At 53.0% G+C, this 20,759-nt stretch overlaps 7 protein-coding genes across 7 annotated transcripts; 5 read left to right on the top strand and 2 right to left on the bottom strand.

Moving 5' to 3' along the window:
* Positions 1–476: 476 nt before the first annotated feature.
* Positions 477–977, top strand: STEHIDRAFT_48148 (uncharacterized protein; the record flags this gene model as incomplete). Its single annotated transcript, XM_007298036.1, has 3 exons — positions 477–609; positions 662–724; positions 778–977. The coding sequence occupies 3 exons, from the start codon at positions 477–479 to the stop codon at positions 975–977; spliced, it is 396 nt and encodes a 131-aa protein (XP_007298098.1).
* Positions 978–1,107: 130 nt separating this feature from the next.
* Positions 1,108–1,298, top strand: STEHIDRAFT_70940 (uncharacterized protein; the record flags this gene model as incomplete). The annotated part of the gene is made up of 1 exon (XM_007298088.1): positions 1,108–1,298. A coding segment is annotated over one exon (190 nt), but the record flags the coding sequence as incomplete, so codon positions are not given.
* A 504-nt stretch (positions 1,299–1,802) lies between these two features.
* STEHIDRAFT_164594 (uncharacterized protein) lies at positions 1,803–6,859 on the top strand (the record flags this gene model as incomplete). The annotated part of the gene is made up of 5 exons (XM_007298702.1): positions 1,803–1,941; positions 2,006–2,068; positions 3,100–3,486; positions 3,713–4,061; positions 4,134–6,859. 5 exons carry the CDS (start codon positions 1,803–1,805, stop codon positions 6,337–6,339), a joined length of 3,144 nt encoding a protein of 1,047 aa, XP_007298764.1. The 3' UTR covers positions 6,340–6,859.
* A 1,057-nt stretch (positions 6,860–7,916) lies between these two features.
* STEHIDRAFT_151614 (uncharacterized protein) lies at positions 7,917–9,487 on the top strand (the record flags this gene model as incomplete). Its single annotated transcript, XM_007298703.1, has 2 exons — positions 7,917–7,959; positions 8,043–9,487. The coding sequence occupies 2 exons, from the start codon at positions 7,917–7,919 to the stop codon at positions 9,485–9,487; spliced, it is 1,488 nt and encodes a 495-aa protein (XP_007298765.1).
* A 925-nt stretch (positions 9,488–10,412) lies between these two features.
* STEHIDRAFT_136233 (uncharacterized protein) lies at positions 10,413–14,002 on the bottom strand. The gene is made up of 3 exons (XM_007298704.1): positions 13,716–14,002; positions 13,158–13,661; positions 10,413–13,094 (listed from the first exon to the last, which is right to left on the bottom strand). The coding sequence occupies exons 1-3, from the start codon at positions 13,808–13,810 to the stop codon at positions 11,192–11,194; spliced, it is 2,502 nt and encodes an 833-aa protein (XP_007298766.1). The 5' UTR covers positions 13,811–14,002; the 3' UTR covers positions 10,413–11,191.
* A 1,096-nt stretch (positions 14,003–15,098) lies between these two features.
* STEHIDRAFT_117325 (cytoskeleton assembly control protein) lies at positions 15,099–19,277 on the bottom strand. The gene is made up of 12 exons (XM_007298705.1): positions 19,166–19,277; positions 18,937–19,100; positions 18,743–18,885; positions 18,606–18,681; positions 18,414–18,552; positions 18,178–18,362; positions 17,978–18,114; positions 17,498–17,908; positions 16,957–17,442; positions 16,743–16,892; positions 16,601–16,685; positions 15,099–16,544 (listed from the first exon to the last, which is right to left on the bottom strand). Coding segments are annotated over exons 1-12 (3,216 nt in total). The 5' UTR covers positions 19,168–19,277; the 3' UTR covers positions 15,099–15,306.
* A 70-nt stretch (positions 19,278–19,347) lies between these two features.
* On the top strand, positions 19,348–20,563 carry STEHIDRAFT_70946 (SURF1-domain-containing protein). Its single transcript, XM_007298089.1, has 4 exons — positions 19,348–19,706; positions 19,764–20,158; positions 20,216–20,321; positions 20,373–20,563. The coding sequence occupies exons 1-4, from the start codon at positions 19,399–19,401 to the stop codon at positions 20,455–20,457; spliced, it is 894 nt and encodes a 297-aa protein (XP_007298151.1). The 5' UTR covers positions 19,348–19,398; the 3' UTR covers positions 20,458–20,563.
* The last annotated feature ends 196 nt before the right edge of the window (positions 20,564–20,759 follow it).

The following is a 20,759-nucleotide window of genomic DNA, read 5'->3' on the forward strand; positions in this document are numbered from 1 at the left end:
ATGCAATCAAGTCTTGCTCGAGGCCGGCTCCAACATTCCACATCTGCCCGGAAGTCTGCGGGAAGTCCATAAGCGCCCGCGTCATCGGAAATTTATATAGAGCGGATCGGGCAGAACATCACTTGAACAAGTTTCACTAGGGTATCTTCACACATCCCGAAGGCGTCCACAGCGGTCCACGACCGGCAACTAGGTGCACTGTAGCGACCGTGCAATGGGCCAACAAATGGATTTCCGTTCAAAATCCCATACAGTCAAAGGACACGTATGTTGAAGACGCCTCCGCTTGTTACGCGTCGAGGATCCGCGGCCGGCACCAGTCGTGGAAGTATGGTTTCCCGTCCTGTCAACCGCTCCCTACGTGGACCCGAATTTCCCAGCGTTTTTTTTCGCCTATAAAACGCCGCAGGAAGCAATCATCTAAACTCACAAACTTCTCTCGTCCTCGTCGTCTTCTTCACCTGCCTTTTATCAGCATGTCCACCATCACCGTCCCACAAGGCTTCGGCTACGTCCCACCTGCCGCCTTGTTCCTTCTCGGCGTTCTAGTCTGGCAAACATCTAGAGTGGGCAGATCGAGGGGAAAGGCTGGGATTAAATATCCCCAAGGTCAGTTTCAATAGTTCTCGCCTTTCGTTGCCTGCTAACGTATCTGGGATAGTCTATGCCGATGCTGCTCAGCAGGCTGCTTCCAAGGAAGCTATGGTATTCAACTGTGCTCAAAGTCTGTGTTCGAAAGTCCTTCCTCTATCCGTTGACTCTGACCTCTGACTGAAGGAGCACACCAAAATACATTGGAGGCTCTCCCTATCGTCTTGACAACCACAGCAATCACCGCTCTTCAGTACCCTATCGTCGCAGCGGGTGGATTAGGTGTTTGGGCCTTCAGCCGTATCTTCTACACTCTTGGATACATGACTGGCCAGCCAGAAAAGGTGTGTAGATATCGCGTCTTCATTGATGAACTGTGTCGTTGACGCGGTACTCTCCTTCCAGCGCCGTCGCGGATTCTTCGGCTACTTCGGCATGTTTGGTACGCCAGAACCCCTCCAGTTCCTCCCCGTTGTACCGAATAACTCCTACTCACTCATCTTGTCTCCGTTTCAGCTCTCCTTGGGGGCTCTGTCGCAACCTCCTACAACCTGATCACCGCAGGCATCTAAGTGTCGAGTCTCATACTCTTGGGAGTGTGATTTTCTGTGCGGTCTGCTGGACATCATACTTGTTTGGTAATTTCTATAATGCATCTCTGTTTTTCCTGTCCGATGCTGTTCACAAACGCCGAAGCCTTCTTGTCTCCACTCAAAATGATTCAATGGCTGGTTATACGCGCTCTGTATGGCGCTTCCAGCGGATTTCGCTGCCGATCCAAAGAAAAATCATAACGATCGTCTCTTTTAAGGTTGCAATGGACCTTCAGAAGCTTCCTTAGCGCTCTGGGTGCTTGAGAGAATGGACATTCCTAACCACTCCTTATCAAACCTTTGTCCGCGAGGTTCCCCCTCGCCTGGCCGTCTCAGCTTCCATCGCACACCCTTCATAACAGCCACTGTTATATTTATTCGCCTTCGTGTTCTCCGCACCAACTCCGTCATTTCCACCCGTGGTCCTACAACAGAAAAACACACTCCAAATCAAGCCGGCCGTCGTGGTCCTGACGTCGCATGCCTCCATGTTGTCCTGTGTTGTCCAAGGCCTCATTTGATGCAGTATAAATATCAAGCAGCTCGAAGGTGAAGCACCTCGCGGTCGTGCTCGCAGTCTCCTCCTTGTTTGTGCCTCACCTAAACCTGACTATCGACATGTCTACGTCTACTATCGTCGTTCCGAATGGCTTTGCCTGGGTTGCTGCTTCTCTCCTCTCGACTACCGCTCTTCTCATCTGGCAATCTCAAATGGTGGCAAGATGGAGGGCTATAGCAGAGATCAAATTTCTTCAGAGTGTGTATACGGAGTCCAGAGAGCGCGAGCTAGGTTGCTAAACGCTTACTGTTGTCCTCATCAGCGTATGCGGATGCTGCCGCTCAGTCGAAGTCCAAGGATGCCTTGATATTCAACTGTACTCAGAGTGAGTAGACCTGCGATTATTATGATGTCGACCCATTATTTATCGGCCGCGTCGGGATCGATGCAAAGGAGCACACCAGAATACTCTGGAGTGCATCCCGATCATATACACATTGCACGTATCCTTTTCTCTCGTTCACTTTGACGAATGCGCTTGAATGAACGCTCTACAGGACTCTCTTGAGCTCTTTGAAGTACCCACATTGCGCGGCAGCAGGCTGTGGCCTTTGGTGTCTTGGTCGCGTCTACAACACTATTGGTTACATGTCAGGCAAACCTGCGAAGGTATTTATTTCTGAACAATTTATTGAAGAAACGCAGGCTTACGCGTGTTCCGCGCCCGTTTATTTAGCGCCACAACGGGGCCTTTGGCAAAATGGGCTTGTTATGTACGTGATATCTAAGAAGATTAGAACTCCTTCCTTGGTTCTTTTCATTCAACGCCCAACAGGTACTTTTCTAGGAGCACTCAAAGTTGTCTACGACATGTTCGTGGAACATGTATAAGCGCCGCGCATACGTACCGAGCATCCTGCTTGAAGTTCTTTTCTGATGGAGGGTCGAAACACGACCGAGGGCCTGTAATAGTATTATCCTCTGTTCGTCGGTCAATTCCCTGACGTTTGTATGGAACTATGCTATTAGTATGCCGTTGACTTGTTGGCGTTTGCGATGTGGCGTCAATCGGGCGAACCGCCACAAAGATGCTTGCCTGGCGTTATCCGTGCCTCTCCGCCCCTGCGCTTTGAAGAACGCGTTATAATTAGAGTTTATTTCGAAATGGAAGCCGCAGCAGCATCATCATCCTTTTGTCATTGCCAAGTTCGCGTAGATTTTGAAGCGAAATGCCAGAAGTGTGCAAGGAGGCCACCGTGAAGGGATTTCGGTCGAAATTGATACGGGAAAGCTTGCTGCTTGGATCCGGGGAACAGATGACGACGGTGTGGGGATGTTGATGATCACTGAGGAAGAACATTGAAGAAACTTGGGGAAGACAACAGACGATGCGGGGGAGATACGCGCTTACGTCAGGTCCGAAAGGAAGCGTCCCGGATTTGGACGCTTCGAAGCGTTTTCACCGCCTTCTCCTCCTCAGTCCTCTTTTCTCTTCTCCTTCGTCGTCCGTCGCGCTCAGCGCACCCTCTCGCGTGGGCTTCTTGTCCATGGCCTCTCCTTATGCCTTTGTTACTCTTCTGACGTCCGACTCGTATCTCCCCGGCGCACTCACTCTCGCGGCTGCTTTGAAGGACGTACATCCGTCTCCACCTTCTTCCCCAGAGGTTGCCTTTCAGACTGTTTGCTTGGTCACGCCGGAGACGCTTGACGTCGCAAGTGTAAAGCTCTTGAGAAGGGCGTACGATCTGGTGGTTGGGGTGGAGATTATTGAGGAAGATAATGCGCGGGGGTTACAATTGTTAGGTACGTCGGCTCGCAACCTCGTTTCGAAGGTAGTTTGGCGAATGGAGTACTGGTCGCCAGACGTACCTCTGGTCTCCAGACTTAGAGTCTGAGATCTGCCTAAGTCCTGAAACTTACAGTTAGAACGCACAAAAGTTGCACACCACACTTCCCATCGAATGCTCTCCCGTGCTTTGTCTCTAAAGCTTGTTCCTGACCATATCTTGCTCTCTCTTTTCTGATACAGGCCGCCCGGATCTCCATTCCGTTCTCACAAAGTTACACGTATTCCGCCTCACTCAATTCGGCAAGATCATATTCCTCGACGCAGACATTCTGCCGACTCGCCCGCTCTCTCATCTTTTCACTTTGCCACATGAGTTCTCTGCTGTTCCGGATGTTGGTTGGCCAGATATCTTCAACTCTGGACTGATGGTGTTGTCTCCCGGGGAAGATAAATTCAATGCGCTCATGGATATATCGAGGTCCAAGGGAAGCTGGGATGGAGGCGACCAGGGACTCCTGAACGAGTGGCGAGGGGATGATTGGAACAGATTAAGCTTCACGTATAACACAACACCTACCGCCGCATACACGTAAGTTTTCACCCATCGACTCAACGAGACCGCGAACCCAGTCACACGCTAAAATTTACCTCCTTCTCGAAGTTACGCCCCTGCATATACCCGTTTTGGCTCGAAGATATCCGCTATTCATTTTATTGGCTCCAATAAGCCCTGGAATTCTATTCCCTGGCGCGCGCCCGGTAGCACGAATACGCAACAAAACACCTCTGAGCCTCTCCAGGCTTACGATTATGGATCCCTTGTTGATCGTTGGTACGCCGTCTACGACAAGTATTACCGTTCGACGCCCGCCACCGTCCCCGCCCTACTTTCGGAATATGCCTCTAGCCGCTATGAATCCGCTTGGGACCAACCTGCTAGCCTTGGTGCCGAGGCATTGCCTTCTCCGACAGCCACAACACCCGGTCCTGCAACATTAGGTCTCGAAGCCTTACGGAAAATCGCCATTGAGGGTTTCAGCAATCCGGTCGGTGTGGAACAACCGATGCCGGGCGAAGGCGCGTACATTCGCATGCCGCTCGAAGGCCGAATCGATCTCATGCGGCGACGTCGAGAGCCGCAAAATGCCTCAGAGCACCATGGGTCTTCTGTGAAGGGATCCGGTGAGTCTTCGAGCGCAGGCTCGCAGCATTTTGAGGGTGGGCAGGATCAATCTACCCCAAGGTCGTCCGCACCGCCTTTGGGAGGACAGCCACCGACACCAGGACCAGATGATGTACCACCCGCCCCTCAGCATCATCCACTCGTTCTGCCTCGCTCGGACTCGTTCGATCCTGCCCAGTATCATGAACAACACCATCCATCCCAAGCCCCTGGTAACAGTCACACATCTACACCACCCTCCGGACCTCGACGCGGTATTCCCCCGCGTTCTGCATCACCTCCAATGATGTCTTGGAACGCCGCGATTGAGCCTCCTCCGAATACAACACCCACTTCCAACTTCCCTAAGGATACCTATTTTCCAAACGTGTGGGATAATTCGGATAACACGAGCCCCAGTCCAGGTCGTAATGACGAGCAGCCATCACCACCATCTTCCAGCGTTCTCTTCGCTCCCCCGGCCCCAACCCATATTCCCGAACGCTTGATTAGAGAGGGGCATTACACGAACGTTTTTGGTGGCAAGGCCGAAGCGGCTCCTATGCCTGATCCCGCGAAGGTCAAGAGCATATTTCCATGGGAGGAGAAGCCGCGTCAGATGCCCGCCAGAGTCTTCCCCGCGAGCGACGCCCCGCCTCCGGGCCTCTTCGTAGCACCTCCCAGTGCCTCCCCATCTCCATCCTCCAGCTCCCAGACTTTGCCTTCACCGCCTCAACGGCAACAACATGCTTTGATCTCACCGCCTGTGGGATTGCAGACGGGTATCGTATTCAAGAACGCGTGGGACACGGTTCCCAGTATTCAGAAGTACGCTTCGAAGCTCGTTCGCTCACCTCACAATGGGACCCTCGCGCCTGCGTTCGACCTTGCAGAATCTCGGAAGAACGAAGATCGCTTGTTCAACACTTTGCAGGATTCGGACGACCCCAGCATGGACGGCGATGACGAAGACACCAGTGACGAAAGCGACCTTGAGAACGAACACAGAGACGAATCCGGAAGGCGTCGTACCAAGTCCACTTCAAGCTCTCATTCACGCGGAGCTAGAAGCAAGAGAAAGGAATATTCTTCGACGAGTGTGCAGACGACCCCGAAGGAGACCAGAGACCAAGGTGTTCAGGTTAATCTCCTCCCTTTGCCCACCGACGCTGACCGCATCGGAAAAGACAAGGACCTACGATCTCCGGAATCGAAACCTCGCAGCAGCGGCTCGACGACCCCGAACGAGCATACGGCCAGGCGCGAGTGGCCCCGGGTCAGGACGTCAAGCAATTCCTCGTTCGGTGGTTCCACGGCTTTCTCTCCCAGCCAGTTAAGCGCTGAGACATTGTCACCTCTGGGATCCCCCACAGTAGGGCTGCGTAGCCCGCGGATGTTCCCCTCTCCTCGCGGTACCACACTCAGTCTCGGTGGCGTGCCTGAGACTTCGCGGCAGCCTTCCACAATCCGCCCGAGCGCGGCTGCACGGCGGTTCTCGAGCGATACGACTTCGTTGTCGTCTCCGGCTAGCACCGCGCCTCCTGGTTCTCCTCCGGATGGGCATTCGATTGGTCCTGGCTTCATGACTACCCCGGTCAAGAAGCCTGCGGGTCGCGTATGGGACCCCGCTCGCGGTGTTGATGTATTCAAGAAGGGTTCGGAGGAGGTCTTGGCCAGGTTTTTGAGGGGAGGTAACCCGACTTGAGCGGCTTGGGCTCGTCGCTGTAACATGAAGGCTCAGGCAGCGATATATGGACTATGGAGTATAAATACCCCCATCTCTTTCTTTGAAGTTTCCTGTTCCGCCTTATTTTGTTTCGGTTTGACGCATAACATTCATTCACCGGTATTCATGATTTAGCCCTGCCACACGCCAAGTTTCCTTGCCCGTTGCCATTATTTCCTTTGCACTCGCGTTATTGTTCATATGCATGTCGCTGATTATTGCACTCCTCTCTTTCGTCGTTTTCGATTTTCTTTGCCCACGTTCCTCTTTTTTGTTGCCGCTCTGTACATATGCAAGTCCCCCCTTCCTTCTCGTCATGATCATCGTAGATCTTCACTCTCTCTCCGACAATGTCATTACTTCTCTCTCTCTCTCTCTCTCTGGATTTCTCTTAGCCGCAGTCTGTGTGGCTCTGTTCGTCTACCTTCCTCTCATACCTCTCATATCTTCCATACTACCTCTCGTACGTACCCTTGTCTACCGGAAGCGTGCTGCTGCCCTATACACGAGCATTATAGTTCATTTGTCTCTGTATCGAGAACGACGCCACTCTCCACCAGGATTCTGAGTAGAGTATTGAGCGCCAATCCTTATCTAATCTTGAAATGGCCTGTCACAGTCGCGTCTCGTCACGATCGTGTTCCTTTTGTCACGATCACCCTCGATCACCGAACGCGTTTGAGGCTGGTGTATTTTTCTCCTCCCAACCACATCGAGTGAATGTACGCCCACTGATTCCAACCTCTCGAGCAATCGTAATTCATTAGCTACCAAGGCTCCCTCAGCTCTAATTGAGTAAGATGGCTCCCCGCTTGACCATGAGATATGCGAACTCACCATTTTGTCGTATCAATCTAATCCGACAGGTATGCTCACTCCAGGCTTCACTGCCCATGCACTTATAGACGCACGCAAGAAAGTCGAGAACGACATCGCTCAAATCTCTCAATCTATATATGCCCTGAAAACCCAGCGCAACCTCCTCTGCGCCATAAATTCCCTCCCTCCCGAAGTCCTCGCGCACGTATTCTCCTTCGTCGTCCGAAGGGAAGTTCGGTGTAATCGTAAACTCGGATGGATCAAACCCGTGGCCCACGTCTGTCAGCGCTGGCGAGAAATTGCATTCAGTTGTCCTAGGCTTTGGGGTACGATTGACTATTCGTCTGTCGAGCGCACGGAGATGATGCTCTCACTTGCGAAAAATACGCCCTTGACGGTCTTTTCGCTGGCCTACGAGACTATTCGGGAGGACGTAGACTTCCCGGGCCTGACGCTCCTTCTGAGTCCTGCCAATATATTGAAAATAGAAAAACTCAGGCTGTTCGCGTCTGTCAATATATTGCAGAAACTCGCGAAGCTATTACAAGGGTGCCCTGCACCGATGCTCAAGCGGCTCCTGTTGACCAATAATTCATCCTGTACTACTGTGAGGCTGCCGGATGCGCTGTTCAGAGGAGAGATGTCGAGATTGGAATACGTGCACTTCACTGGGTGTCGTCCTTTGCGGTGGAGCCTTCTTCCGATGTTGAGGAACGTCACCTATTTTTGGGCTGTTCATGCTCGCGGAAGGCGAGCGGCCTAAAATGCAGGATTGGCTTGGTCAGTGATTCAATAGCGCTTACTACTAGCTCAACTGAAACCCTTTCCGACTTTTACGACATAGCTAACCCTTACTTCCTCAGAACTACTGAAGAGCTTGCCGAACGTTGTATACTTGCGAGTAGTCCAAGCAATACCCCTTTATCCTGTTGATAACCAATCTGCGGAAAATGCACCGACCGTCGCGCCAAATGCAGTCCTCCTTCCCAACCTCAAAATCCTCGACATTGATGCCAGTGACTCCTATTTTAACAACGTTCAAGGCCTCGCCTACACCCTCTCGCGCATGATCATGCCCTCCCTCTCGCATTTTGAAGTCGTCTGTGGCCACGAGGAAATCGAAAACGGGCCCGCTTTCTCACTGGGCCCGCTCTGTCCTCTCATCACCCTCAATTGTTCGCCTAAATCACAGGTCTTGGACTCTGATTCGGACCGAGAAAAATCCATGGAAATTTCGGAACCTCTCCGTAGCATCGTTATCGAACAAAACTGGATCAACCATTGCTTTCACATCATAGCCGGATGGACGGATCCCGACACAGCCGCCCTCTTCCGCCACAAGAACATCCACAATCTCACCACCACGCGCGCCAAAGAAAGTGCTAGGGTGATCTTCAGCTTCGGAGACGAAGTGTGGGGGCTTTCGAAGGAGAACACAGTGAAGGAGAATGTGGAGGAGGTTCTGGGTGCGTTGCCCCTCGGGCACGTCCAGACTCTCACCGTCGACACGGCGATTGGCATGCTTGACGATGTGAGGTGGTGGACAAGCGTTCATGGCATGTTTCCTCAACTTCAAACCCTGTATTTATCAGGGCGAGGGACCGCCGACATGTTCCTGTCCGCATTCATCAACATCGACCAGGTACCCGATGCTGTTTCGCCCAACGGGAACATCGATCATACCTTGGCCTGGCTGGCCAAACACGCTCTGGATCCCGACATCGCACCTACGAACGCATCCAATAACACTGCACAGGAGAAACGAGAGGACGAAAAGCAACACCCCATCACATTCACCCCGGACAACATCATCTTCCCCCAATTGCGGTCCCTGTACATTACCTTTACTGCACTCCCGTCGCTCTCCTATCTTCTCGACGGCTTCGTCGACGCACTCGCGGCTCGACGAGAGCTCGGGGCTCCGATTGAGAAGTTAGAATTCGAGGGAAACTCGGGGTCGGTGTTGCGGCGATATATTACTCGCTTGCGCGAGATCGTGCCCGTTATTGTCGTCAATGGAGTATCGTACGATGGCAAGGGTTCGCTTGATGGCGACGATGATGCGACTATGGACGTCGAGGTTGACACCGATGATGAGAAGAGCGGCGGCGAAGAGGACGCGGACGACGACACGGAAGGAGATTCAGAGCAGTACAGCCAGGATTCGAGCTCGGAAGACGACTCTTCGGAGGACTCAGCCCGCAGTGGTATTCATGATCCAGGGGGAAGTCTTAGCATGATGGAAGCAAGAGAGGTAGATCCGTATGAGAGTGGGGACAGTGATTTTGAATGGCCCGGGATTCGATGATCCAGATCATGAGTGTTTTGATTTGGGGAGCGGCCACCTTGCTTCGGGGTAGCATGTCAGAACTGCGATAGTTCGTTTATCATCATCGTGTTACAAGTTCCCAAAAAATACCTCTCAATGGGATATGGACGTGCAACATCGTACAAATCAAAGGCTAGGTCTGCGAGACTTGAACAATATCGCGCAGAGCCCGTTTTCACCCATAATATCACTGCTGATTGGCCGTAATTTTGAATATAAAACAAAGTATGCCCGCCGTCGAAAACGGGAACATTTTTGGTAACAAGGTTGAAGCCTTGTTGTGTTTGACACGTTGAATTTATACGCCCTATCTTCAACACCAAGGTCTGCCTGTGGGAGACTATGTTGTGTCGAACCATCCCCTCCTCTAACTTAGGTCTGTTCCGGTCCAGTCCAGTGAAAATGCTAGTGCTGTGTATATAATTTCCATTGCATAATCCTGAATCGGGGGTGCTAGAGCGTGCGAGAGAAACAAAAAAAAATCAAAAACTCAAAAACTCAAAAAAAAAAAAACAAAGGTGGAAACGTCAAAAGAAAAAAAGAAAAAGAAAAAAGAAACCATCCCATGAAGACTGAAACCGAAATTGAAAGCCGTCAGGTTGAAAAGGGGCCATAAGGGTAAGTGATAAGTGATAAGTAGTCGGCATCAGCATCAAACGAAAACAAAAACAAAAAGAGGAACGTGCAGGAGAAGAGGAAGAGGAAGAGGAAAAGACGTGTCGAAGAACCAAGATGCAATACTAATTGTCCGGATGCACAGGTGTACTATGTTGGAATAAATGAATAAACGAATAAATGAATAGTGAATGATGGGCAGAGCGAGTAAGTAACGATTCAGATTCAACGTTAAAAACGGGAATAAAAAGGGAATAGAAAAATGGGATAGGTATGTGTGTGTAGTAGGAGGTATGAGAGTAGTAAAGCGTGCAGGTATGAGGACGAGGGAGGGAGGAGGGAGAGAACCATAGAGATTTCGCCAATGCAACTAGCCATAGCCAAATACTACTACGAACAAGATACTAACAGCAGCGCCTTCATCTGCAGTGGTATGTGTATGTATGTAACGGTGGTATTGTCGACGACGATGGGTGGTATGTGTATGTAGTAATATGTATGTTCAGGCGTAGGATGTACGGAGCTAACTTACTTACTACAGGATATTTGCTAGCGTTTAGCAGAGAGAGAGAGGGAGAGAGCTATTATAGAACCGAAAGCTTTGTAACTAAGTACAATCTCCGTGCAGACTTGAAGCATTGAAGCAAAAGGGGGGGAAATGGCACCGGGTACGGCGGATGGGAGAGGGACCAAAAGAGACAACAGATAATGAATAACATAAGAGGCAAGGCAAGAGCGCCGCGAACCAAAGCAGCAAACAAACTACAAAAAAAAACACAGACGAAAACGTATCAACGAATGAACGTGTGGACGAAGTGCATGGAAGGTAACGGGTAACGGGACACGAGAAGGAAGAGGAGGACTGAACGGGGTGTGTGTGTTATGTTATATAAAAAATGAACGTGAATATATACGCGTACCAGAGCGTGCAACCAGTCCAATCACCTCACCTCACCTCACCACATCTCGTCTCACCCCAAAAAAAAGAAGAGAAAGTCTACTCCGCTCGCTCCTGTCCGAATCCACCCTAGAGTGTAGTGTCTATCAAGACCAACCCAAAGGCCTACCCTAGAACCGATGTGGCCCAACTCCGACCTCCTCTCCCTCCTCGCTGCTCCTCGACATATCGAGCGACGCCTTCCCCATATCCAAGAAACTATCGTCCGCCGGCGGAAACTCCATCTTCTCCCCCTCATCCGCAATCTCCAAAAACGACGGCTTCTTCATCATCGACCGTCGCGCGACGATCTGCTCCTTATCCAACGCTCTTAGACTCCTCGACGCCTTGCGCGCAGGAGGAGGTGAAAGCGGCAGCATAGGCATGATGCTCGTCCGCTGTTCGGTTCGGTCAGCCGTCAATGGTCGTCGCGGCCGTGGAGGTGGTGGGAGCCCGAACGAAGTTGTCGATGGCTCGGGGAGGAATGACTCTTGCGAGGAAACGGAATAGTCTTGAGCGGTCCGTGGACGGCCGTGCGACGATGAAACGTTCACGCCCAATACCTTCGAGATCGCCCTGTGGCGCGGAGACCCGTCACTGTTGAGCCCTGACTGCTGTAGTCTATTATGCTGCGAAAGACCAGCCGACGAGTGAGGATGGTGGCTCGACGTTGGTGGTGTCGATGGCATGCCCGACTCGTGCGACGACTGTTCCGAAAACGCATTAGACATCGACGTCGAAATCGACGTGAACGACGTCCCTCTCGACCTCACAAACCCAACATCACTCTTCCCCTCCTGCACTAACGCCTCCAACCTCAACATATCCGCTGGACTCATAATCCGCTGCGGCACATAATCGTTCGCACCACCACCGCCCCCACCACCATGCCCATTCCCAACCGAACTCGAACCGGGACCGTCGTCCCACATCGAAGACCCCGAGTCCGCGGTCCCGAACGGATTAGTGTACCGATTCGGAAGCGAGTCCGGCTCGTTCGGTAAGCTGAAAACGGACTGCATATCGTCGTCCGTCGTCGAATGGGCATGCGAGGACGTCGAACGTCGGATACTACTCCCGGAGAACAGCCGCCGTCGACCGCTGCCCGGCGTCGGAGGCGCATGCGATTGCGATTGTGACGACTGCATGCTGTCTCGGTGATAATCCCCAGCCCCCGGGAACGGCTCGTCCGACGGCGGAGACGATACAGATACAGCGCCGTACGAATGATTGTGCCGCAACTGCGTCGGGACGGCCGGTACGGGGGCGCGACTCGCACTGTGGAACGACCGCTGCTTCTTGATAAATTTAACGTCTTCGACCGTCGTCGAAGAGGAAGACGCGATGCTGAGCACGGAGGGCCGTTTCGAGAGCGTTTGCTGGGAGATGGCTTTCTTTAGCGACTTTGGGGGGCTCAGTTCGGAGCGGAAGATGGACGAGGCGGAGGAGGTGATTGAGTCTCGTCCACCGATTACTGAACTACCGGCACTCGAGTCGCGTCCGTGGGATGGATATCTAGGATTGATAGGCGGCCTGGATGGCGGCCTGAAACTCTTGATAGATTGGGGCGCAGAGATTGAACCGGACGGGGAATACGGGTCATGATGCCCATGGTGGTGTGATCTACTACTACTACTACTAGGAGATGGCCGAGGAGGAAGTGGGGCAGTTGGAGGGGGAGGGGCTTGCATCTTCGTCAGAGAGGCTTGCCGTACCACAACACGAGGGTTCGAGTCCATGGTCGGGCCAGGGACGTAACTCGAAGGAGACAGAGAGGTCTCTGAAGTTGAAGACATGCCTCTTCTCGAGGGGCCGGCATCATTCACGGTCAGACCCCTGGGTCGTCGGGGCACAGGAGGAATGGGTGAGACATAGATTTGACCTTTATCCGTGAGGGTGGTGGAGGAAAGTGAACTGGGAAGGTTGGATTTAGAGCCTCCCCAGCCGTGATGGAGGGTTCCGGTTGGTGAGGTCGGAGACTCGGCCAGGAAAGCGGGTTCGCGCCTCGGCGATTTGTCGCTTTGTACAGTCATACTATTCAAGCGGGTGAGTGAAACTGGGAACACAAGGGGTTAGAGTAAAAAATATAGCGCCTACCGAGACGCTCGCCATCCTGGTTGGACGGGGAGGAGTGAAGAGGAGGAAGGACGGGCATGAGAGTCAGACTGTTGGGACTGGGAAGATGACGATGCAAAAGATATCCTGTGTGCGGAAAGAGCGTCGCCCTTTCCGCGAATGTCATGGTCTGGTACATCAGTATCTGAGAGGACGGAAAGGCGTGTGGGGTCACGGATAGAGGGAGGGACGACGATTTCGCGAGCGGCGAAGGGGTCGTCTGAGATAGTCATAACGGAGCGGGCATAGGAGGGTTTCGAGTCGAAAGGGGTGAGAGGTTCGAGCATGTCGTCCCAGTGCTGGCCATTGGAGTAGCCTGGACCTGACTGGGGAGAATTCGGCAGGGGTGGGGGATCTCCGATGTCTGTGTGTAGGGGCAGGACTGGCGAGGGCGGGTCCTGTATGGCAATGGAGGGTCTCTTTGGTTTGAGGCCGATAGCGGAGGCGAATATGTTGCGCTTTTTGGAGATGGAATGCGGCTTATCGCTAGAATAGGAAAGATGAGGGAAGTGCTGGCGGTTGAGGAAGAGAAGTACGGACGTCGTTGGGCTCTTTCCTGGGAGAGACGAGGAGGGCGCCGATGGCGACTGGCCAGAGCGAGACCACCAAGAACGGTTTGAGGAAGAGGCAGACATTCAAGCGGCCTTGGGCGATGGGGAAACAGAGAGCTGGCAAAGGAGCGGGAGGGTCGGGACGGAATGAGAGTGGGCGGTGAGGCAGAAGCTATCGGCTCGCGCTGGGCGACGGTGTGCGCTGGGACATGGACGTCGCCGTCGACGGCGCGGAGGAGATTGGCGCAGTCGACGTTGCGGATGGGCAGAGTGCGTTGGAGAAGAGAGAGAGACGGTCGGAAAAGAAGAGAGCAGGGCCAGCCAATATCTTACGTACGCCTCCCTCGTATTATAACTCCGTTCGATATCGTTCCTCTCGGTCTTCCCTCCATTTGCTTTCGTCGGCATCTGTATCCTCCTCGTATTTACGCTCACGCTCATCTGCGAGCTCTCTCTGCACCACTTTCATTTTCTAACATACTTCATCTCGTTCGGCGTTAGCGACCGCCATCTGCTCCCGAGCTCAAAACGAATATCGTACCGCCTCTCCATCCCATCTGTTTCGTCTATTTATTCATTTCACAGCGGATCACGCCTCACAGCTGCGAACACCGTAGCCGTCTGATACACGACACCGCCGCCCTGCCCCATCTCGAGCTCGACGCCCGCCACGTCTGACGCTAGACCCCGCCATCATGAGATTCTGATATTCGACCTGAACCGGTCACACAAGCTCAAGCTCCAGCCCTCGCCGCCGCATCTTTGCCGCCGGGCGCCCGGTGCCGCTTCCTCCATCAATCGGCTTCGCCTAATCTCGATAACCATGACGACGGTCCCTTGTCCGCTCCCTTCTTCCATGCACAATTGCGCCTTTCCACAGACGCGAACCCAGGCTCTGCTGACTGCAGTGAACTTCGAACCCCTCAACACCACACCACCACCGATCTTTTCGAGAAAGTGGAGATGGCTAATCGGGAGAAGTTAAGAGAATGGGGGACTTTGCATTGAACAGGCACCGTGTGGCTCGGCGATAACGAACCAGGTTACGCCACACGTGCCCCCCAAGGCTTGCGTTAAGGTGTGGTTCACTTGATGGAATACGCCCAGGAGTGCCCAGGGAATGAATGATACTTCGCAGAACCGTTTCATTATACTCGACTGCCCTGGTGCCTAAAGCTTTTCCTTCGCAACCCGTTCTCATGCAACTCACGACGAACCTCCACTGCGCGAACGGATCGCAGCCCGGTGGGAGTGGGCGTTATTACATTTAATATACACAATACACGCAAATCGGAGATCTTCTCGTCCATATGAACTTCTCCGTTCTCCGCTCCGGGACGTCTCTCGAATGTCTTGTGTTCGGGTTTGTGATAGAAAATACATGAATTGTTTTAGTCGAGAGGAGACAGGGCCAGTGCACCGAGCAAGATGCACGTGGTCGAAATATAGTGAGAAGAACAGAAATCAACGGAGTGTTCGTAGTGTATCCAAAGGTAACTCAGAGACTGAGAGAGAAAAAATAGAGAAAGAGAAGTATTACACCCATCCATGCAAATCCTAGGCACTCATCACCCGCCAAATCAGTCCGTCTCCTCCGTATGGTATCCCGCCCTCCTCATCGCCCCAAGCCTATGCCTCGCCGCCCCGAGCTCCTTCTCCAACTTCAAAATCTCCACCTGCTGCTCCATCTCCCTCTTCTTAAACTCCAAGCTCGCCATATTCTTATAATCCTCCTCGCCCTCGTCCATCTGCTTCGCCGAGATCGCCCTGACCTGCCTCACGAGCGCCTTACACGCCTCCGTCACCGCCTTCGCCGCCAACTCCAGCCTCTCCTGCGTCTTCGACATCAAATTCGCCTTCACCCTCGACGCAGCGACGAGCTGCGCCGTGCTCGCCGCGACCTCGTTCGACGCCACGATGAGCTGCTCGAGCGAATGCGTCCCGGACAACACACCATCCGCACTCTCAATAAGCAACCCCGTAGCGAACGCGACCGACCGTGCCGCAGAAATCAAACCCTCCGTCCACCGATTGTTCCGCTTGTAGAACTGCTGCGTCGTGCTCGACCCTTTACCCTGCGCGACGATCTCCTGCTGGCTCTCCGTCGCGGCCTGGATGAGCCGCCCGATAGCAGACGTGATGGCCATCGCGGCAGCGAGGATCGAGTCGTGCACCTGCAAGTCGACGGCACTGAATTTGCTCGAGTCGCGCGGGCGCGACATGAGCTCTTGTAGGCGTCGGGTGGCGGCTTCGATAGCCTGGGCAGCACCCAACATTTCCTGCTCAACGAGGTCACCGATGTCGCCATTCGCTTTCGCGAGCGCGTTCGATTTCGCGCCTTTGGGGATGATGGCGTCCACGGTTTCGGAGAGCTTGGTGAGCGCGGACCTGGTTTCGCCGTTATTGCGCATGGCGATGGTCACGCGCTGGGAACGGTCGACGAGGTCGAGTTTGTAGGATTGGAGGTTGAGGAAGAAACGCAGGCCAACGTCGCCGGCGGCTTTGGCGACGTTGATGAGTTTGTCGGAGGCGTCGTCGTCGTTTGCGAGACGGGTGATGCCTTTGACGTTGACGAGCGTGTCGGCGAGGGACTGGGCGAACTCGTTCGCACCTTTGATGACGTCGACGTGGTCGCCGCCGGGCTGGTTGTCGAGGTAGAGGTTGAAGACGGTGGCGAAGTCGGTCGAGTTCGAGAGCGCCTTTTCGATCATGGAAAGGGTGTACTCGGGCGTGGAGTTCTGGTTGCCGGTTTGACTTGGCGATTCGAGCTCGTAGATGGACTCGTCCACCTTCTGGACGCAGGCTTGGAGAATGGAGTCTATGCGTCAAGGTAAGCGTACTGAAGACAAGAGTAGTCTGTACTATTAAACATACCGATGATCTCGTTCAGCTTCTTGCGGTTGTCCAAGATCAAGGTGTCGATTTGGGCGTTGGTAGTCTCGTCGGCTATGCCTTGGTTCTAAAGGAAAGACGTAAGTAAGCAGAGTATCAAAGGACCTCGGAAAGCTATACATACCTGCTGAACCTCGGACAATTTCTGGATAGTACTGTCCATGCCCTCCTGGAGGATCATGATCTCCTGATCCTTCTCATCACGAAGCTTCTCAAGATCGTCAGAAGCAAGGTCCAACTTCTGCAGCAGATCGTCGATCTGAATTTGCTTGGCCTAACACGGAATAATACATCAGTACTCGCCACGCTAACAAGCGGGTAAAGAACGAGGAACCCACCCTGAGCGAATCTTCGAGCTCGGTCATCTGCCTGTTGTACTTCGACAACACACCAGACACCTCCGAGCTCTTCGACCGCGACGCATCCTCCGCCCGTTCGTTCGCGAAGTTAATTTCGCGACGGAGACGGTCCAACTCATCCTTATGAGACGCCTTCTGGCGGTCGACGTCGAACCGCGCACGGTCCCGTTCACGGATCATGTCTGCCAACTCGATATTCTTCGCCTTCAAGTCGCGCTCCATACGCTCCATGCGGTCGATGGCCTCCTGGGCAGAGTTGGCCTTGAGCTGATACTGCTTGAACTTGGAGAGCATGTCGAGATGTTCGGTACGGAGTTGGCTGTAGAGTTTGGCTAGGGCCTCGTATTTGTTGCGCCATAAGGTGACTTGATCCTGGAGTTGTTTGATCAGCTCGTCCTTGGAGGCTACCTGCGAGCCGACGTGCATGCCAACGGTCTGCAGTTCACCCTCAAGCGCTTTCACTCTCTGCTCAAGCGGTCAGCATGATACAAAGGCTCGAGAAGAAGCGAAACGAACGAACCCGGTCGTACTGCTCCAACAATAGCTGATCTCGCTCATACTGACCCCTCATGCCCAGTAACTCTCTCTCCAAATTCTGATAATGCTCCGCGGCCTGGTTATTCATCTGCATCATCTGTTGCTGCATAAGCTGCTCCTGGGCCAGCCTCTCCCTCTCCGCTTGCTCACGCTGCCTCTGCTCAAACTCGTGTTGCTGCTGCTGTTCCAATTCGAGACGACGACGTTCTTCGGCCTCCCGCGAGGCTTGCAACGCGGCCTGTTGTTGCTCGTATTCCTTGAGCATGCGAGCTTGTTCGCTGACGGCGGCTGCATCGGGGGAGGGAGCGACGGGGGGTGGTGTGGGCGCCTTTGTGGTCTGGGGGCGAGCAGGCAGATCTGGTGCGCTCCCCGCATCGGTGAGATTAGGCGGTTCCTATGTGTAACATCAATTTAGAAATGATATTCGTGTGTATAGTCGTGGATAACAGTTGACAATACTGACCTGCCCGAGCTTTGGAACGTTGATGAGACCGGTGAGATACTTGAGATTGGAACACTCGTAGTAAAACTTGCGCAGGGCGTAATGTTGCGAGTTGTAGCGCTGTCTTAGTGGCTCGAGCGCTTCCGTGTCATTTGTCCCTAGTCACAGGATGTGAGATCAGCGTCGTAAAGAGAGAACCAAAAGGGGTAAATGCCGCTCACTCCTGTACATCGCGCGCAGCATGCTCGTGATGAACCTGTAGATACCCCAGCTCTCCTTTACCAGGGGGACAAGAGCAGAAATCCGGCATTCGTTGTTGGCGGAGTGGCGGAAGTGGGCGAATATGATCTTCTGGAAAGACTCGATTTGGTCTTGAAGGGCCATGAGATCTGAAATTGTCTCGTATCTGCCAGAGTGTCAGTGGATTCCAACAGCTCGACGGCACAAGTCCACTCACCCTTCATTTGGGTCGTCGATACCCTTCAATGTGACATACTCCTCATACTCAAAGAGACCATTAAACTCGGGACGAAGACGATGGAAACGGAGCTTGGCCATGAGAAACTGGACATAGGTGCGGATGAGGGAACCATAGCCTATGCGTTGCGCCGTCAGCCTAATCCCAGCAAGAAGGCTTCAAGCACCGCACCTTTCGCGCCTTCATGACCAATGGTTCTTGCGCAAGTTTCGAGCCATCCAGTCTGACTTTGCGATTCTTTGATAGTCTGACGTAGGAGGTCTTATACATCTCTGACGAGGAGAGGGTGTAATTTTAATAGAACGTACATTCGGATGTCCCTCTTGTAACACCTTATGCACGGTAATCAATGCCTTGAAAGTCTGAACCTCATCGGAGAGAATAGGCTGCACTCTCAGGCCAGACCAGAACGATATTGAGGAGTGGTAGTCCCAGGTATACACGATGCATTCTGGGGCAAGTCAGGGGAAATGACGGAGACATAAGACGAAGAAGCACATACTGCGGACATGTTTCTGTTTCGGTGCGGTCTCCTCTGGACTTGTAGCCTTCTTGATATTCACAACGAGCTCCTGCTCTGCCTTGTCCTTGTCTACCGGTCGTGTGGGATAATGCACCTCGTCTCCGTCGATGTCATAGTTCTGACGCGACCGCTGTCCCGAGAACCTGTTTGACGTGATATAGAGCTATTGAGCCATGAGTCGCCCAAGCCAACAGATAAATTTACGCACATAATTGCAACAGACGGTGCTAGTGGAAGTGAAGTGACGCGTAGATGTGGGACCGGCTAGAGCTATAAAGACGAGTGGGTAATGCTCCCGTAGTGGGCCCGCCGCGTGGGAATGATGGTGGACGAGAGCAAGCTTGAGACCGGCTCTCTGCGAACTTTCATTCTGACCACCTCCAAGGCTGTGAACGACTGCCCAAAGTCGCAGCACAGTGCAGCTCTCTTTTCTTGCTCGACATGCTCGGCAGGCTCGGCTTTACCTCTAGTATCTTCAAACGAAGCACTCTGCGACTGCGCTCAAATGTATTCCCCGCATCGAGGAAACCTCATGCCCGACTCGAGCACACCTCATCCGCCAATCCGACATACAACGCCAAGCGCTATTCACGCTTCCATCCTACGTTCATAGCCCTTGGAGCTGTACCTATACTTACCTTTGCGCTTGGAACATGGCAACTTCAACGGCTGCAGTGGAAAATTGCTCTCATTGACGAGTTGACGGAGAAACTTGAGCGGGAACCTATATCCCTACCAAACAAAGTCAAGTGCGTCCTCATATCATATTTCTCTAAACAATGCTCATGCTCTGGTATGTTTACAAGTATTGCAGCCATCCCCGAATTTATATATCGCAAAGTCATTCTGCGAGGCAAGTGGGATCATGCACACGCAATGCCTCTCGGTCCTCGGGTGAAAGACGGCACGCTTGGCTACCACCTCATCACCCCTCTTGTTCGAACGAATGGATCCACCGTGCTAGTTGACAGAGGCTTTGTTGCGCGAGAATACGTCGAAGAGAATAAACCACGCGCGGAAGACCCGGAAGGCGAGGTAGAGGTCTGTGGCATGCTTCGTGCATCACAAGCACGCAATGCTTTCACTCCGGACAACCACCCAGAGCAAAATTTGTGGTACTGGACAGACGTCGATGCGATGGCAGAATTTTCTGGAGGCGCTGAGGCCAATGTTCAACCTGTCCTTGTGGAAGAGATATTCCGTGTGTAACTTCGTACTTGGATCGTCCACATTTTACTCACACGAATAGGGGTTTCAGAGGGCCGCGTCGGAGAATCGAGCTGGAGATTGTCGAAGGGTATTCCTGTTGGCAAGGAGGCTATCGTAGATGTACGGAACTCGCATGCTTCCTACGTCGTGACATGGTGAGTCTGCTCTCTACTCCAACGTTTGATATTGTGCTAACTCCCTCCTAGGTACTGCTTATCCGCGTTCACCACAGTTATGTTTATACGGCTAATGCTGAAGCAGCGCACTCCCTTCCGCCGCCTCTCGCGGTAATTCATACCACTCAGATACGTAGTGAGTGGCGTAATGTGCCTACCTTTGACTTGCCTCGCTATGCGCCCCCAGTCATAGCAGAGACCTAGACTGATACGGGAACTTGAGGCCTACCACGTATGCTTATGTCTAGTGTGTCGCGTTCTTGCGGCTGTCGATCACTTTAGTGGCTTAGCCCCACAAAATGCAGCGTGTATGTGCCGATCTCTGCGAGAACTTCGTTGCCATTACACAATTGTGGCTCAGTGACATCCGGCACGCTGGCAGCATGTCTCCGTTTCCTACCTCGACACTATGCAACT

This window comes from Stereum hirsutum, assembly GCF_000264905.1.
Source record: "Stereum hirsutum FP-91666 SS1 unplaced genomic scaffold STEHIscaffold_1, whole genome shotgun sequence".
NCBI classification, from domain to species: domain Eukaryota; kingdom Fungi; phylum Basidiomycota; class Agaricomycetes; order Russulales; family Stereaceae; genus Stereum; species Stereum hirsutum.